Below are 18,330 nucleotides of genomic sequence, written 5' to 3'. Positions count from 1 at the left end.
TTGTGTTGCACGGTATACAAGTGCAACAGTGCTATCGTGGTATTCAAACCTCAAAATAAAGGTACTGCCTTGGGTCACAGTAAATGCTCCTCCACATGGACTACATCTGCTACATCTCCATGCGGTTTTCTGCCAAAAATAAAAGTTCTATGATGTAACGTTTACAAGCAAAGAAATTAAGACGGCTATTGTAAGCTATTAGTCTTGTAATTTTACTGTTGCTCTATAAAATAAATGCATTATTTATTTAAATTCTACTTTTATTTTACAGTACAATAGTATAACTATATTAATACATATATTTTACAAAATATATATAAAACATATTTCATAATATATCTATATTTATATATATCCTAAAAAAAATTATAAAACAAATATTTTAATGATAGTAACAACTATTATTATTATTATATATTATTATTATTATTATTATTATAAAAAAAAAGTTTTAATTTACAGTACAATAGTATTAATCTAGTAATACATTTATGTATTGGTCTGTTTAATTATTATTTAGTGAAATATAAATATTCACATTTTATACGCTTTTTATTGTGTTTTATTTTTGTAATTTAATAAAATTACAAATAAAAATTATTATATATTTTTTTTTTTAAGTTAAAAAAAATTGTCTTAGGTGAGTTTTTCCTTATATCCTCATTTTATAACAATGATAAGTTGAATCAGTTTAATGTAGTCATTTAGTTTGAACAAAATAATGCAATAAAATTTAAGCAATCAGATTATTTGAATTCAAATGTTTTGTTTTTTTAAATGCTTTATTTTACTCATTATTTGTCATTTAATGTAAATAATTATGTATAGCCCTGGTATATTAATTTAATTAATTAATTTAGCTTTTAAATAAAAAATATTAGCTTTCACTTAATTTAACCAATTTTAAATTTTACTTAATTTGACCATAACTTAAACTTAAACTGGCAACTATTGCAATTCTACACTATATTGTCTTAAAATATAACGCTGAACATATGTATTGTGCTCCGCTGTTCCCGGCCTGCATTCCTCAAAATCCCCACTGGTGCCTCCAGGGATAGCAAAACCTCAACGTGACGCTGAAAATGTGAACAATCAACTTGTGCAATTGTCATAATGCCTTCATGACTAACAAAGCATCAACAAATATTTGAAGCATCTCATGTGTGGTTGCGGTTCTCTGACAGTCACAGTGTAGCTCAGATGTTTCGCGCTCGTTCTGTTTCAGGGTGAGGGCGGCAGCTATGAGCAGTCTCATGGACGTGACCCTGCTGGTGGTGGCGTCTGCTCCGGAGCTCCTCTCCTCTGACCTGTGAGACACTATCAGTCTCACTTAACTTAAACACAGCTAACCAAGTGCACATTGCAGACTGCTCACAGATATTTTTCTCATTTTCTGTAGTGTTCAGCGTATGATGTGTTGCCTAGCCCAGCAGGCAGCAGAGAAGATCGACCGCTACCGAGCTCATGCCGGCACCGTTTTCCTGCGGCTGCTCCATAGCACGGAGCCCGCAGTACCACACATTCCCCACCGGGAGGAGCTATTGCGCATCTTCCCTCCGTGAGTGCCACACGTGCTCGGAAACGTTAATATAGTCCAGTTTTACAAACAGACCTACTGCTTGCTCACAAATCGCCATATGTGTGTTTTTTACGAAAGATTTGTACGCAAACACTTGAACCCTGATAATTGCTGCTTGCAGCTATATTTATTATTATTATTAATATAATTTTTCTTCGCTTAGCTGATCGTGCAGACAAAACCGTAAGGTCTAGAGACGTGAAACTTGGCCAAACGGTAGTACTATTCACCGCTACTCAGGTGCAAAGAGTCACCTTGATCGGCCCATAGGGGGTGCTACAGTGATGAAAAATGCTAAATAGCTGATAACTCCTAGACCGTTCGTCTCTCCGATTTCATTTCCGTCATTCAAATTTTTCCACCATATTGGATTTTGGTCAAAACCTACTTTTCGAAACTTAGCAAACAAATTAAACCGATCTGATCAAAACATGGTTTACACTTGATGCATCCACAAAAGCACGAGAGTGCACTCACTAAAAAAATTTACGTTGCAATTCTCAATCACCGTTTTGTGCAGTTTTACACAGGCCGCATTATTACCATGGTTTCAATTGGATGATATGAGGAAAATAGCCTTTCATACCAAACACTTTCTGCGGCAGACAATCACAGGTAATGTTTTAGCTTAAATTGTTTGTTATAGCTTATCAGTTGGAATGAAAAACTTGACTGAGTTGTGATGCACTGACATTTTGGCAGCGGAACATTTTTGCCAGAACATTTTCAGATTAGACTGAAACAGACCGAGATAACTGAGGAAACTATTGACATTTAATTGATGGCACATTTTGACTTTGTCAAGGTCTATTTTGTGTGCATATCATGTGAATAAGCACACAGGTAGTTTTAATAAGGTAAGTTAAAAATGCCAACTGTGTTGACTATCGATTTGTCATTTTTTTCATTCGGTTTCCATAAACTCGATAGTCAGATAGAAAAAAAATTGTATTAAAGAGGAGCTTTTTGCTGATTATTTGCACTGTATTACATATTCAACAATTTTATTTAACCTCATCTTCATTATTTAATGTATGTTTGAATAAATGTCATGAAAACAAGTTATTATTACAACCACCAACCATTACAAAATGTGTTTCAACCACAAATCATAAAAAAGTTTGTATTAAAAGTGCCTTATTTGCAATTAATATTTTTATATACAACAATTTGTGGGTTGATTATTATATAAATGTGATTAGTTGATTTTTAAATAAACTTTAGTTTATTAAAAGTAATTTTTTGCTGTATCACCACTTAATAGCGCAAGAGGAATGAGGAAGTTTATTTTTTATCTTTGGGTCAATTGTAGCTATAATTTCATAATATTTTTAGGCCACTTGTATTTTTGGTTTATATACTACATTATATAGCATTTTAGTGTTTATGGTCTTATTACAAAACACTACATTGAACTATGGAAAAAATTATGCTAGTTTAAAGTAGAAATAAGGGCTTTAAATCTTGGTTCTCCATGACTTTGGCTCAAACTGTCGGTTTTCATTAATGTATTCTCTCTGATTGTAGAAAAAACTCCAAAACTTGTCTGCCTTCAGATATTGCTAGACATGCGTTCAATTATTAAGAACGGTTCATCAAAAATAAATGCTTTTTTTGTTGTTTTTTGGCCTCGATACTGGCTTAGGTGTCTTAGTTTTCTACCTACACCTCTTTTTACCTCTGATTTGCATGCAACGGATGCGTCAGGCATTAACAAGGCTTACATTATGTCATTAAATTTGGGAGGTGCACTTTTGCATTGAAGTTTCTGGAAAGCACATCTTTTTATTTTCATTGTTTACAATTTTAGCTGAAGCTCAATAAAAAGTCCCATCCCAAATGCTTCATTCATGTTTATCTCTGACCTCTGGTGTTTTTTTGTGTTTTTTTTACATGTACCTTAGAGAGGCGGTAAACTCCCTCAACTGGAACGCCGCGGCACAGGCCTTTCCTCACATCACGCAGCTGCTGCGTCTGCCTCAGTACCAGTACCACACACTCCTGGGCCTTTCCGTGTCTGTGGGTGGCCTCACCGAATCTACAGTAGGTCACCACATAAACACAACCATTAAAACACAATTCACCCTCAGCCGCCTCTTTTTCCCTTGAGAGGCGGCTGAGTATAATTTGTTAAAAAAAACAGGGGATTTTAACCTTTCTAAAGGTTAAAACGCAGTATAAAAAAAGATCTTTTTCAGTCATACTTTCAAACATCAATTTAGTTCTGTAGATTAATAAGGTGACACTTTACAATGAGGTTATATTTGTTAACATTAGTTAACTACATTAGTGAACAATGAAAAATACTTCTACAGCATTTATTATTCTTGTTAATTGAAAACCTTAACATTACTAATACGTTTTTAAGTTCAAAAGTTGGATCTGTTAATACACAGTGTAGTTAATGCACTGTCTAACATTAGCATTTTATTAACTAACATTAACAAAGGTTAATAAAAATTAGGGATGCACCGAATATTCGGCCACCGAAAATTTTCGGCCGAAAATGGCCCAAAAGTGTATTTTCGGTTTTCGGCCGAAAGACTTTTATCACCGAAACAATTCGGCCGAAATGTTGTGATGACGCAAACAGCAGATACCGCGACCTGCACGTGCTTGTCTGAAGCAACATATATGCGGTGTGAACGTATTTCAATATATCTGAGAGTGACCCACGGACAGCGATTTTTAAAACACAGACGTCCCAAGTCTTCCGGAAGTTCCGGGAGTCTCCCGCGTATTGATAGCGGCTCCCTGATGCCCGCAAATTAGTTTAAATCTCCCGGAATCGCGAGCGAGCATGAGCGCGCATACGTAGCGCGCGCGCGGCAGAGAGAGGGAGCGAGAGACCTTGCGTGTGTGTGCAGAGCAGCCGTCATTTATCAGAGGTGTGTGTGTTTACCTTAGCTGTTTATGGTTTTTGCAACTCACGTCCATGAGCATATAGCTGCAGATATTATTATGGGCTATGGCAGTATTGACCTAAATGCACTTTGTTTTTATGAGAGAACATTTCATTTTTAAACCTTTCTGCAGGCCAGTAGGCTTTTACATTATTATTTAATGTACACATGAGTGGGGTCAAGTTAAACATTTAATTTTATACTTTGCAATGTGCTAAATAAATATTTGCATAACATTTTAATTGATTTATTCTTTGAAACTTTAATATTAATTTATGCAATGCCTTGATTATAGTAAAGTTAGTACACAGTCATAGCCATAAATGCAATGGTACTAATAATTGGCATAATTTATTTCGGTGTTTCGGTTTTCGGCCTTAGTTTCCTCTTTTTCGGTTTTCGGTTTCGGCCAAGAATTTTCATTTCGGTGCATCCCTAATAAAAATGTGTTGATCATTGTTAGTTCACGTTAGTTAATGCATTATATAATGGTAATAAATTAGAACTTTTTTTAAAGTGTTACCATTAATACTTTACTATGTTGAAGTTCATTTAAATTAAATTTTTAATCAATTGAGAGAATTTTGAACAATAACCAACATTACTATATTGCATAATGCTTAACAAATAATAAGTTAATAAATAATTAGTTGTTCGTTCTAAAAAGTGGAAAATGGAAATCGGTAAGATTTGTATGCAAATTGGTAAGATTTTTTAATATTTTTGAAAGAAGTCTCTTGTGCTCATCAAGACTGCTTTTATTTGATCAATAAAACAGTAAAAACAGTAATATTGTGAAATATCACTATGTAAAAGAATAGTTTTCTATTTGAATGTTTATTTAAATGTAATTTATTCCTGTGATGTTTAAGCTGAATTTTCAGCATCATTACTCCAGTCTTCAGTGTCACACGATCCTTCAGAAATCAGTCTAACATGCTGATTTGATATTTAAAGAAACATTTCTTATTATTATCAATGTTGAAAACAGTTGTGTTGCTTCATTTTTTTTGTGGAAACCATGATACTTTTTTTCAGGATTGTTTGATAAATATAAAATATTAAAGATCAGCATTTATTTGAAATATAATCCTTTGAAACATTTTAAATGTATTTACTGTCAATTATGATCAATTTAATGCATCCTTGCTGAATATGATAAATATTATATTTATAATATAAAATTATAATAAATTATATTAAATATAAAAATCTCACTGTAACTACTCCTCTGACCCCATGGAATGGGTTCACAGACCCCTGATTGAAAACCTTAATTGAAAATAAATCTACCATATAACCAGACCACAGCCATCAGAATAAGCATGTGAGGAAAAACACTATGGGTAATTAAATTGAGAAATGGTTCAGTTAGAGTAAATTGCGTGGTGAGAAAAGACACAAAAGCGACCAACAGAGGGAGCCGTCGACACTCTGTTCTCCAGAGAGTATGTCTATGGTGACCGCAGTCAGGAGTGTGAATAGTTTCAGGGAAATTGAGACTATTAGACCATGTAGTTTTACTTAGCGTTGCTTCATTTCTTATTTGCAAGAATTGCAACACAAAAGTGGTCCGTTATTTTGGGTTTTCAAAAATAAGCTGGTGTTGAAACGCTTTGGTGTTTTAAGAAAATTTCTGACATGTGTTTGAATAAACTGAAATTTTGCCACAATTGCAAGTCTGTGCCCGTCCTGGCCTCAAAGTGCACAGGGTGTAAACGGCTTAGAGGCGAAACCACAGCTCCTCCAGTGGGCCAGGATTCGTTCAAAACAAATTTAGCTGGAAGGGAGCAAGTGGGATTGGCACCATGTCCCTTAGCATTTGCACTCATGCTTTCGGTGGTGACTTAGGGCCCCTGGAGGGATCTTCAGCTCATCAGCTCTCATACACTTAATCTTTTCCTTTCTCCTTTTCTTTAAAATGCTGATTTTCTTTCTTCCTATTCTTACTTTCTATACTTATTTTTTTATGATGCAAAGCTGAATTTTCAAATCAGTTCCTTCAGAAATCATTATATGATGATTTAATGCTTAAGAAACATTTCTTATTATTATCACAAACATTAAACATTGCTGCTTCATAATTTTGTGGAAACTGAACAAAAAAATCTTATTGAAAGCAAATTTTTTGAATGGTAGTATATGTTTTTCTAAAGAACATCACTGTTATTCTTATTCAATTTGGGATTAGAGATTAAACATTAGTAATTTGATTTAACATTTGATAACAGTTAATAACAAAGGAATGTATTTGAATGAAAATGTAGTTTAAACATAGTTGTAATTGAAATTATTCAACCCCCATTGCAAATCAGGCTTATTGGCAAAATGTACAGATTTCCAGCTGTTTGCAATGAACAAATCAAACAGAAGTAATTGAAATAGCTCAACACAACTAATGTTTCAAGTGGTTTCCCCAAATTCAACTGAAAATGCAACTTTTAATGACAGTCTTAAAATTATTCAACCCCTCCATGGCAAGCATCTTTAGTTCAAGTCAGGTGACCGTGATGGCCACTGTAGAAACTTCCAGGACTTCTTCTGCAACCAAGCCTTGGTGGAATTTGAGGTATGCTTGGGATCATTGTCCTCTTGCAAGGTCCAATGACGCCCAAGCTTAAGCTTCCTTACTGACGGCATGACATTTTCTCTTAGGATTAGGATTTCTCTTTGCTATCTTTTTGTATCCTGTTCCTTGTTTGTGAAGGCAGATGATATCTTCTCTTAACTTTTTGGACCATTCTATTACTAACATGCATTCAAACCTAGCCAGTTCAGATGTTTCATGTGTTCTAGCTCAAGCACACCTGGTGCAACTAATGAAGCCCATGATTAGTTGCATTAGGTGTGCTTGAGACAACACCTGTTTTGCAGATTTCGGCTGTTGTGAGGGATTCTATTCAGGAGGTTGAATAGTTTTGAGACCGCAGAAGTCATTAAAAGTTGCATTTCCAATTGAATTTGGGGAAGCCACTTGAGACATTTGTTGTGTTGAGCAATTTAAATTACTTTTGTTTGATTTGTTCATTGCAAACAGCTGAAAGTCTGAAAGTTTTGCCAATTTGCAATTAGGGTTGAATAATTTCGATTACAACTGTACATATGAAGTCATGTAGTGCAACTAACATGTCAAAACCTGAAGGTAGTTATCTAATAAAAATAAAATGGCAAGGTTAGATCAGGCTCAAATTCTTATTTCTATATATAAAATCTGTTAGATACATTATTCTTTCTTCATCCCACTTTCTTAGTGTTTTAGGCTCAGTGCCTCTGCTCCAGTGGCTGTGGGGACATCAGCTTGATTTTAAGCCCTTTTGTTATTTATAGCCACCAGTGTTTGTTGATGAAGAATAAATAATGTAAAAGGCCTTTAACGGGAGCTTTGAGCGTAGTAAATGTCAACTCATCTGCCAACTGGACCTATAAATGAGTCCCCCATTAGAAGCGGCAGAGTTTTCCTCCCCCTCTTCTTTGATTAGAGACACGGTAGAGGTTATGCTCTCACCTTCAGCCTGGAACTGGGTGATCTCTCTAAGCCAAAACTGCTGGATAAATGAGCGGTTCTCACAGACTCAACACTGAATGATCAAGCTTCTCTCTGAAGATCAGCTCCCTCTGGACAACTGAGTCCGTACTGATACCTTACATAATCATGCACCATCTGACCCCTCACACACATTAGCACACTGCTGCATGGGAGAAGTTTGCATTCAGTATGAGTGTAGTGGGTAAATGTTCAAGATGTGGAGTGAAAGTACTGCTTTCTTTGCTTATTAATTCATGTTTTCTCTATGAAAATATAGGAACATTCTGTCTCGTACCATTACTTCATATGACTTGCACTGAATTGAACTGCCTTGATTAAAGCTGAAATGCAATTAAAATCTATTTTCTATCTATTTATAAATCTATTTTCTAAATGCATGTTATTTTTTTAAGAATGCTTTGACCTTAATCATAATATAAAAACTGGGCCTTCCAGTGAAAATTACAGACTTCTCTCTGGTGGTGAATGCCGGTCTTCTCCAATCTCCAATAATTTTCCCATTTTGTCTGCCTTTAATTTAAATTTAAAACCCATTTAAATGATTGGAGGTTAAACCTGGTTAAACCAGTCCCTGCAAGCTCATGCTCCTCTTACTCCACTTTTGTGTGCAGTAACTACAACTCAAAATCCAATCAACAATCGATACATAAATCCAAGTCCCTTTCCTTTTTAATCTGTTACTCTTGGATTAGTCTCGCGTAGCCAGACCTTCAGACTGATGTCAGAATGGCCTGGCCTCCATCGCAGCTTTCATTAGCCTAGGACCGCCCAAGATGAAGACTGACCGACATGCAAAGGAACCAATCACAGTTTGTTTTGTTCTGTATCATGTTTAGGGGCATGAAAATATAACGTTTATGCCCCTACAATAACAGACCAGCTTTCGTCTAATAAATTATTAATTCAAGAATGTTGTGCCAAGTTTACTGCAATAATGACGCCGTGAACTTCACATAGCTGAATCCAGCGTTTAGTTTATCCTGATAAGCACTCATTGTCACAGTATTAAACACCACAGCTTTCTTTTTCCATGAGGGGGTTTGGCATCACAACGGCTTTGTTTCCAGGCAAACCTTTAAAGAATGAGAAATCCTGTAGAATTGAACCAATCAGTTGACGACTTCAAAACTCCCGGAGGTTTTCCCATTTTGTTTGCCTTATGCATCAGACATTCATCCAGCAGTCCTTGGGCTTGACATTTGAGGCGGAGGCTGCACTTGGATGTAAAACACAATATGGAAGAAAAGATCGGCCTTTACTTCTGTTTCATTGCGACTTTAAATTCCACCGGCTCCCCCTGCATGTCTCTTTCACAATTTATTACCGGTATTTGGCTTCAAACTGTGATGTGATCACAATGCATCTCATCATTTGATGGATCAATCCACAAAAATAAAAATAAAACAATACAGCTGAAGTGTGTATTAATAGAAATAAAACAATACAAACCTAATGGACAATAACTCCTAATGGAGTTTTAGGACACCATTAGGTCACTTGATGGAGTTTTTCGGTTCCTTGCCACTGTTGCCTTTGGCTTGCTCAGTTGGGGATATTTTGGGGATATTTAATTAAATTTTATCAATCAATAAATTCCTCTTGAAACAAACTTTGTTGTATTATTTAAATGTAATACTGTGAAGCTGCTTTGATACAATCTGTATTGTGAAAAGCGCTATACAAATAAACTTGACTTGACTTGACAAACATTACACACTTCAGCTATTAAAAATGTATATTTAATACTTACTCATGAATTAATACTTGTATTTATCAAAGCATATGCAAGGAAAAACTTTAGGGTCACATGGTCCAATTCTCACTATTAACTACGACTTTTACCTCAATAAACCCCTAATTACTGCTTATAAATAGTTAGTAAGGTAGTTGTTAAGTTTAGGTATTAGTTAAGGGATGTAGAATATGGTCATGCAGAATAAGGCATTGATATATGCTTTATAAGTACTAAGAAACAGCCAATATCCTAGTAATATGCATGCTAATAAGCAACTAGTTAATAGTGAGAATTAGACCCTAAACTAAAGTATTACCAACTTTACCTATACATATGAATGTCATGTGGTGTGTAACACCGTAAAAAAGGCACGGAGAGGAAAGCACATACGCAGCCCCATATATAATGCGAAAATGTGAGTTTACACAATTACAAACAGTTTCAGTAAGACCTTCAGATAAGTGTACCAGCCAAGGACAAAAAGGCTGAAAAATCTTGTTATTTTACAATATCTTAAAGCAACCAACCAACGTTCTTCCCTTTGTGTGCCAAATGCCACAACACAGTTGTGAGGTACAATGTATCACATACTTTAACATTTATTATGATCTCATGCACAGTCACATAAAACAAGAGTTTTTTTGAGGGGGCACTTGTGGCTTAAGTAATTTAAAACACTTACCCCCGGTTTCACAGACAAGGCTTAAGCTACTCCCAGACTAAAATGCATGTTTGAGCTGTTGTAACTGAAAGCAATACGTCTTAAAAATATGTCACTGCTATTGTTTTGTGCCACACAAATAATGTTTTTTCTAAGGCACATTTATAAAAGCTACTTAAATGTCCTAATTGAACTAAGGCCTAACCTTGGCTTAATCTAAGCCCGGTTTGTGAAACCGAGCCGTAGAAGTTCTATAAATGCAAGACCAACCAGTTTAGCTTTTTTAATTAAATACACTTTTATTTTACTCAAAATAGTTTTGAAGAATACAATCGTTAAAATTCTGACCTAATTATTGTAATTATCCAAAAGCAAGCAAAACATTAACTGTACTAGACAGCCAGTGATCATGATGTGTTTTCATTGCATGGAAAATAAATACAATAAATACAAATAGTTAATATATTATATGAATAATTACCAAATATAATTTTCACCATTAATATATCAGTCTCTCACAAGTGATTTTTTTTTTCTTTTTTTTTTCTTCTTTATTCGTGTTTGCAGGTGCGGTTTTCCTCTCAGTCTTTATTCGAGTACTTGAAGGGCATTCAGCAGGATGCCGCAGCGCTTCAGCAGTTTGGAGACACTTTGTTGCGCATCTTCAGAGATAACCTGCGCATTGACAGGTACAACTGCACTGCAAAACACAACATAGCCACAAAACCACTGCATATATCATACAGATGCAGTGAGGAAGATGTGGGCGGTATGGCCAAAAATCTGAGTATCAGTAATTTGACATCATAGTAATGGTGTATATGCTTGAAAGATCAACAACAACAACAAAAAAATTAATTTATTTAACCTTTTTTGGAACTTGGTGGCTGTGAACCATATGATAAGATTTTATTTTGTATTTATACTATATATTTTGATCTGCCCACAGGGTTTCTGTACCTTTGCTGAAGATGGTGGACCAACTTCTCGCTAACGGCTGTTTTGAACTCTTCACCAGCGAGGAGAGGTGAGCGTGGGAAAGCCCAGCGTACATTACTGCCTCCCTTGGCTCAGATACACAAACCATCCAGAGCTCGGCAGGAGAAATGATATCATGACAGAAATACACAGAAAAGACTCACACGGGGAACCTTTGGGAGAACTTGAGATGAGCCCGGCCAAGTCATATGTTGAAATACGGAGACAGAGGGTGAATGTTTGTGTTGGTTTGGTTTAATCTGTAAAAAAAAATTTGTTTTGTTTTCAGTCATCCTTTTTGCGTAGAGCTGCTGTCCCTGTGTAAGGAGGAAATCAAGAAGTCCAAGGATGTCCAGAAGTTGTTTTCATGTATTGCTGTGTAAGTGCAGTTGCATTTCCCAACACTCTATGGATACATGGGGCAAATAAAGGCCAATTCACACTGCACCGACAGACGCAGATCAACTCCGATAGTCGCCAGATTACAGCAAGCCACTTTTCAGACATTCTTATTGCGATTCAGCATGTTCAATTGGCAAAAACAAGCTCTGACAGACGCCAACGGTGGTAACACACTGAACCAACAAAACATGACTGTTGCCGTCTGTCGGTGCAGTGTGAATCTGCCTTAAGGATGTGGAAATTGAGAAATCTAGTTCTTGGAATGTAGCTCCAATGTTCCAAATTCTTGATATGTAATATTTTGACAAACATTTATACTGTTTTCAATGAAAATGTTGATTTATTGACTCAAATCTTTTTTATTTGTGCCATTTCAGGTGTGACTTTTTGTTTTAGTGTGATCTCTCTTGTGATTGGTCATTGTTTCTGAGCACGCTCTCTCTGATTGGGAGGGATATTGCATAAAAAAAACTGCTGGATGGAAACACTAAAATCTGCGTAAATTCAAAAAAATTGCATAAAAACGCTCATTTTAGTTGGATAATTTTTTTCTCCAATATGAAAACATGCGCATAAACTACGACGGAAACACATTTGCAGAATAAATTCCTCGATGTGCATCAATGTCACAAATCACGATGGGACGGAATAACTGGACTAACCTGTGGGCCGATCTTTTTGTACAGCATCTGAAAAGCTGTTTTGGTTGTTCTGAAATGCCTGAGCAAAGTCTAAGTCAAAGTGGTTCGTTATAATTACCTCACAGAACTCTCTTGCACGACTGCGTTCCCAAACAGCAGGCACCTGCCTCCGAAAGCAAGATAACGTGTTTGAGTTTCATCTTCGAATTTGTATTGTGGCACAGAAGTTGCATTTATTTATTTATTTAGCAACGACCAACCACTATCTCAAACGAATGCAACATTCATGTTCAGATTTATTACAGTTCATCACTCAGGTTTGTTAGCAGGTGTAGCTGCAGGAAACTGACTACAGAACTACACTTTCATTTGGGCAAAATATTGCAGTGGAGATCGCTAATCTTCAACTTTACATGTGCGCTCTCAGAGCAGAGAGAGCACATACTCATGGTTGCCAGGTTGGAAAGATATTCAACAGTTTAGTACATTTTTGACGTCAGCCTATAAATTTTTTTTCCATCCGGAATTTATTTTGACAGCACTGAGAACAGTGCGCAGATGCACAGGGACTCCCATTCTCCTTCACTAGATTAAATTAATTGGAAAAAATACAGATTAGAAAATACAATTCCCAGTGCACTGTTTGTTACAGTGTTTTTCCCCTTTTTATTCCTGTTTTTAACTATTTCCTGATCTGTGAAAAATACTGTAAGATGAAGTTTCTATCTGAACTATGTTTGTTTTAACGAATGTATTTTTATGGAGTTCAAATCATTTTTTGCTTATTGATATTCCAATTAATTATTTCTAACTTTTTAATTTTGTAAAACAAACTGTATTGCTGCAATTGTTATGCATGTGTTATCTACCATCTTAAAAATGAATTTTGTAATATCACACATAGGCTACGGTCAGACCGCAGGCAAATGTGGTGCAAATCTGATTTTTTTGCTCATATGTGACTCACTATTTTTCTCACGAGCACAAACCACATGGAATCTAATCCTTTCAATTTGGATTTGGGCCACTTCCATATGTGGTCCTAAATCCGATACAGGTCAGATGTTTTGCAATGCGACCGCAGTCTGAGAAGTCATATCGGACTTGTACGTCACTCTAGATCAACATTCATCACAATTCTGCGCTCATGGGAGTCACTTCAAAGATTTTACATACTCAATGTTATCAAGACAATTACGAAAGGCGGTGGTAGTGGCGCAGTGGATAAGACACATGCCTTTGGTGTGAGAGACCCGGGTTCGAATCCACTGTGAGACACCAATGTGTCCCTGAGCAAGACACTTAACCCCTAGTTGCTCCAGAGGCGTGCGACCTCTGACATATGTAGCAATTGTAAGTCGCTTTGGATAAAAGCGTCAGCTAAATGAATAAATGTAAATGTAAATGAAAGGCAGTCAGTGAAGGAGTGATGTGTCAGAACTCACGAGTATTACAGTGACAGCTCTATATACGATATTTTCGTTTCCTCGTCTTTGTTTTTTTTTATATTGCCTGCGCATAAATGCGGCAGATCACACTATAAATAAACGCGTAATCACGTACTTTAATGTCCTCCATGTTTACTTCCTTATGACATCGAGTTGCGTGACGTATTTTTATCGTTCTTTTGCGCTTGCGGGTCAGTTCAGGACCATGATCTGTTCACACTGGAATCTGATTTTGGCCACGTTTAAAACATCAAAATGTGAAGAGCTGTACAAAAAAAGGCTCACAGTGTGAACGTAGCCATAGCCAATTGGCTTTATATCACTCCTCCCTAAGATATTGGCATCGGCCAATCTGTCGATCACTGATTAAAATAGGCTCTATCCTGCAGCCCTTCTGATTGACTCCCACTCTTTCACCGCAGGTTCTGTGGAATGGTGCAGTTCCAGGGTGATGTGAGGAAGAATGTCTTGGTGCAGCTGTTGATGTTGCTCTGTCACCCCTTCCCTGTGGTGAGACCATTAGCAGACCACTTCAGCCCAGACTTAGTCTAGGCACTTCTGATGTAATTCTGACTCCATTGTCTCTCTTGGGTCTGTAGATCAGGAAGACGACTGCCAGCCAGGTATACGAGATGCTCTTGACCTACGATGATGTCATTGACGACGATCAAGTGCTGGCTGATGTCATGGCCTCGCTTAGTGACACTAATTGGTGAGTGTTGACACGGGGCTTATTGGAGGATTATGATGAAGAACTTCAGCTCAGCTACTGATTTAATGCTCGTTTCTCATTCCCTGTCTTAGGGAAAGTGATATCGCTACTGTGCGAACCCACAGGAATCAGCTCTGCGATTGGTTGGGAGTGCCAAGGCCGACTCTGGTAGCCAAGGTGACACATTTAGGCATCTAAAGAGGTTTTATGGGAGAACATTTTGTAGTGTGGGGGATGTTGCATCATACGGCATCTGACATCCAGATGCTGCTTTCAGTGTTACGCATCGACTGTTGGGAGAACAAGGTGTTTTTATGCGTTAGTGGGTGTTCAGTTCTCCTAATCGGACACAGAAACCATTAGGTTTCAGTTACAAGAACATTTGCAATTAAAGCGGACATATCATGAAAATCTGACTTTTTCCATGTTTAAGTGCTATAATCGGGTCCCCGGTGCATCTACCAACCCAGAAACCATGAAAAGTGACAACCCAGTAACTTTGTTTTGGTAAGCCTTTCACTGCAAGCATGTTAAAAAATAAGCCGATCAGATTTCTACATCAGAGGGGATCTTATTACAATATTATAATGTTTTGGTTTTCGCAAGCGACAGTGTAACCAGTTCTAACGCAATCGCAAAAGTTTGAGCAAAGCATGCAAACCGTTCTGTCGTCGTTGCACAGACGAGCACCTAAGACTATTTGACCAAAAAAATGTCACAGCTGTCTTATAAAGACATCAGGGAACTGTGCCAACTTGTGTGAAAGTTGAACATGACCGTACATGCAAGTCGATGAGATGAATCAATGTAACTCCACAACAACTACATACATTTATCCACTAACCATTCAGAAACATCCAGGTTCAGTTTAAAAGTAGCAAAACTCCTCCTGAGTCTCTCCCTAAGTTGCGCTCCATTTATCTGGGGGGTATATTGAGCTGAATTTTCACAGACTGATTCTGGGGACTCCATAGATTTATATTATATATTGTGAAAAGGGGCATAATATGTCACCTTTAATCTGTGATGAATATGCCTTTCTCCATCAATATGAAGATTTTCTGTCAGCACAATATACTGCCCATTGCTACAATGAAATAGATGAGCTGTCACTCAATGGAATAACTGTTGGTAATAATAAAATGGTACGCTTGTGTATATACAATGTGTGTGTGTGCACCGTCAATGTGTGAGGTCAGTAAGATTTTTCAGGAAAAAACCATATTGTAAAGTGTTACCAAAATAACAAATATATTTTATTGGGAATGTCATATGTCCACATCAAACACATACTGTACCTCTGAAAAAAAAAAGTCTAATTTGATTTTAAAGTGGTGCCTTTATATTGGTTTTAGTGCATTTGTCATCTCGTCTGTTTGTTTGTTTCAGACTTAACTTCAATAGATCCGTTCAGTCTCACCTGGACAGAAGTTCACCTGTCGGCCTCTCTGCACTGCGTTCTGTCTGGACATCAGGGACAGTGTCCTTATGTCTTCTCTGCTGTCTGATAAAGTTGTCCATCTAATAGTATATTACCTGTCATCATTAAATTATTAATGGAAAATGTCTTTGAGCTCAGTGCTTAATTTTTTTTTTTATTATGATTTCCCAGTTTACCAAGTTAAAGGGATGGTTCGGAGTAAATTCAACCTAGGGTCCTTTGCACCATGACCTCGAGCCAAACACCCCCCCTGAAGCTTTTTGTCCCCTTGGTCGGGAAGCTAAAGTTAGAGCTTCTTTAGAGATATCAGCCGAATGGCTTAGTGCAGGCGCTAATGGATCCAAGGTTGTATCTCGTAAATTATCCCACTAATAATGCCCCGAAATGGTACCAAACTTCTACAGTAGTACAAATAGATTCTGTACTCATAAAACGAGGCATTGGAAAGTTTGTAAGTACATCAGGAGTTCGTTTAAATAACACTTGCCTGACGGCTCATGTTACTGCTAACCCGGACGTCGAGGTCACTTCCGTGATTTGGGAAAAGCCCGTAAAAGTCCTGGCAGAAAGCGATGCATAAGGATGTAGTGTAGCGACGCCCAGTTCCAGGAATGCACTAATATTTTGTTGGTAGTACCAGTTTGCAACAATTATTAGTTAACACTAAGTTGTCAACACTTAAATAATAAAAAATGCATCGCTTTCTGCCAGGACTTTTACGGGCTTTTCCCAAATCACGGAAGTGACCTCGACGTCCGGGTTAGCAGTAACATGAGCCGTCAGGCAAGTGTCATTTAAATAAACTCCTGATGTACTTACAAACTTTCCAATGCCTCGTTTTATGAGTACAGAACCTACCTGTACTACTGTAGAAGGTTGATACCATTCTGGGTATTATTAGTGGGGTAATTTACGAGATGCAACCTTGGATCCGTTACCGCCTTACCATTCGGCTGATATCTCTAAATAAGCTCTAATTTTAATAATGTTTCGACCAAGGGAAAAAAAGCTTCTGGGGGGTGTTTGGCTCGAGGTCATGGTGCAAAGGACCCTAGGTTGATTTTACTCCGAACCATCCCTTTAATTTGGTAATCTGGGATTTATATTGATAATTATTCATAGCATGTCATTCAGAGGCATATGAGGTGGAGGATCCATTTCCATATTTGACTTGTTCACAAATTCAAGAAATCGTTCACCCAAAAATGAAAATGAATAATTCATATTTGACGCACTTTCATGATTCCAAAACCAAATCAGCAAACAGATCAGTTTTTTGAGGCTATGCTTTTCAATAAACCAGTTGAAACGGTTCACAACTTTGATTCATTCTTTAATTGTTTCATTTTACTGACTTGGTTCATTTTGGACTGCTTTTAAGGTGATACTTTGAAAGCTTTCTGATACTTTAATGCTTTTTTTTTTTTTTTTTTTTTTTTTTTGGAACTTAATAGCAGCTGTGGTATGGAAACGGCTGCATCAAGATTATTTGAAATATTTTTGTTCCACAGAAACTGAATCAGCACTGAACTGACTTCAGCTGAACAATGACACTCTATTGATCACTGTAAAGCGGCTTTGAAACAATCTTTATTGTATAAAGAGCTATAAAAAATAAAGGTGACTTGATTTGACTTTAAATGATGACATGAGGGTGAGTACTTTTTTTTTTTTATCTACCTGAAGGTAGATTACTTCCTTCTCTCACACCCTCAAACAATTAGCTCCCCCTCTTCATTCTCATCCGTCACAGCCAACACAACAGCTTTCCAGACAAGCATTATAGCAATGAAACTCAATCTAATCCACCTCATTATACTCCAGGGAAAGTGTTAACATTTACAGGAGAGGAAGCCCTGGCAGTGGACAGATGCAGCTTGGCAAGCTCATTCCAGTCCTGGCTTCCTATCCGTGTGGCTGATGTCTGACTGTGGGCCGGACGAGGAAGCCTGGCGCTCTCTCACGCGCAGCCCAACCCAACTCGGCTCTCACTTTGGGCACAGGCTTTACTGGAGCTTAGAGAAGAACCCACATGGTCTCAAAATACACAACAGCACTCCTGGCTAAAACAAAGGTCTGATTGTTGAGTTGGAGCCCTTAGATGGAAGGGGTCTCATTCTTTTAGAGAGGCACAGTAGATGAAGTAGTTCGATTTCGATTACTGCCTGTTGGGTAATCAGGATTTGGGCTTAATTGTGTCCTTGCCTTCCCCCTGAACTTTCAATAGTTTTTTTCTTTTTCTTTTACTTGAAGGAATAATTATCTCCAAAAGAAATATTT

The 18,330-nt window shown here is 37.1% G+C and overlaps 1 protein-coding gene across 1 annotated transcript in view; it reads left to right on the top strand.

Annotated features, from left to right (window-relative positions):
- The window catches only part of tbcd (tubulin folding cofactor D), a 45,856-nt gene extending 28,494 nt beyond the window's left edge, over positions 1 to 17,362 (top strand). Inside the window, exons 30-39 of the mRNA XM_082150704.1 lie at positions 1,229 to 1,312; positions 1,403 to 1,561; positions 3,487 to 3,625; positions 10,996 to 11,117; positions 11,378 to 11,455; positions 11,696 to 11,785; positions 14,320 to 14,407; positions 14,497 to 14,609; positions 14,702 to 14,786; positions 15,999 to 17,362. Of these exons, the coding sequence (XP_082006830.1) occupies positions 1,229 to 1,312; positions 1,403 to 1,561; positions 3,487 to 3,625; positions 10,996 to 11,117; positions 11,378 to 11,455; positions 11,696 to 11,785; positions 14,320 to 14,407; positions 14,497 to 14,609; positions 14,702 to 14,786; positions 15,999 to 16,004 (964 nt within the window). The 3' untranslated portion in view covers positions 16,005 to 17,362. The remainder of the gene's footprint in view (positions 1 to 1,228; positions 1,313 to 1,402; positions 1,562 to 3,486; positions 3,626 to 10,995; positions 11,118 to 11,377; positions 11,456 to 11,695; positions 11,786 to 14,319; positions 14,408 to 14,496; positions 14,610 to 14,701; positions 14,787 to 15,998) is intronic.
- Positions 17,363 to 18,330: the final 968 nt, after the last annotated feature.

Source organism: Leuciscus leuciscus (assembly GCF_965113295.1).
Source record: "Leuciscus leuciscus genome assembly, chromosome: 1".
NCBI lineage: Eukaryota > Metazoa > Chordata > Actinopteri > Cypriniformes > Leuciscidae > Leuciscus > Leuciscus leuciscus.
This window is presented reverse-complemented; position numbering and strand designations above follow the sequence as displayed.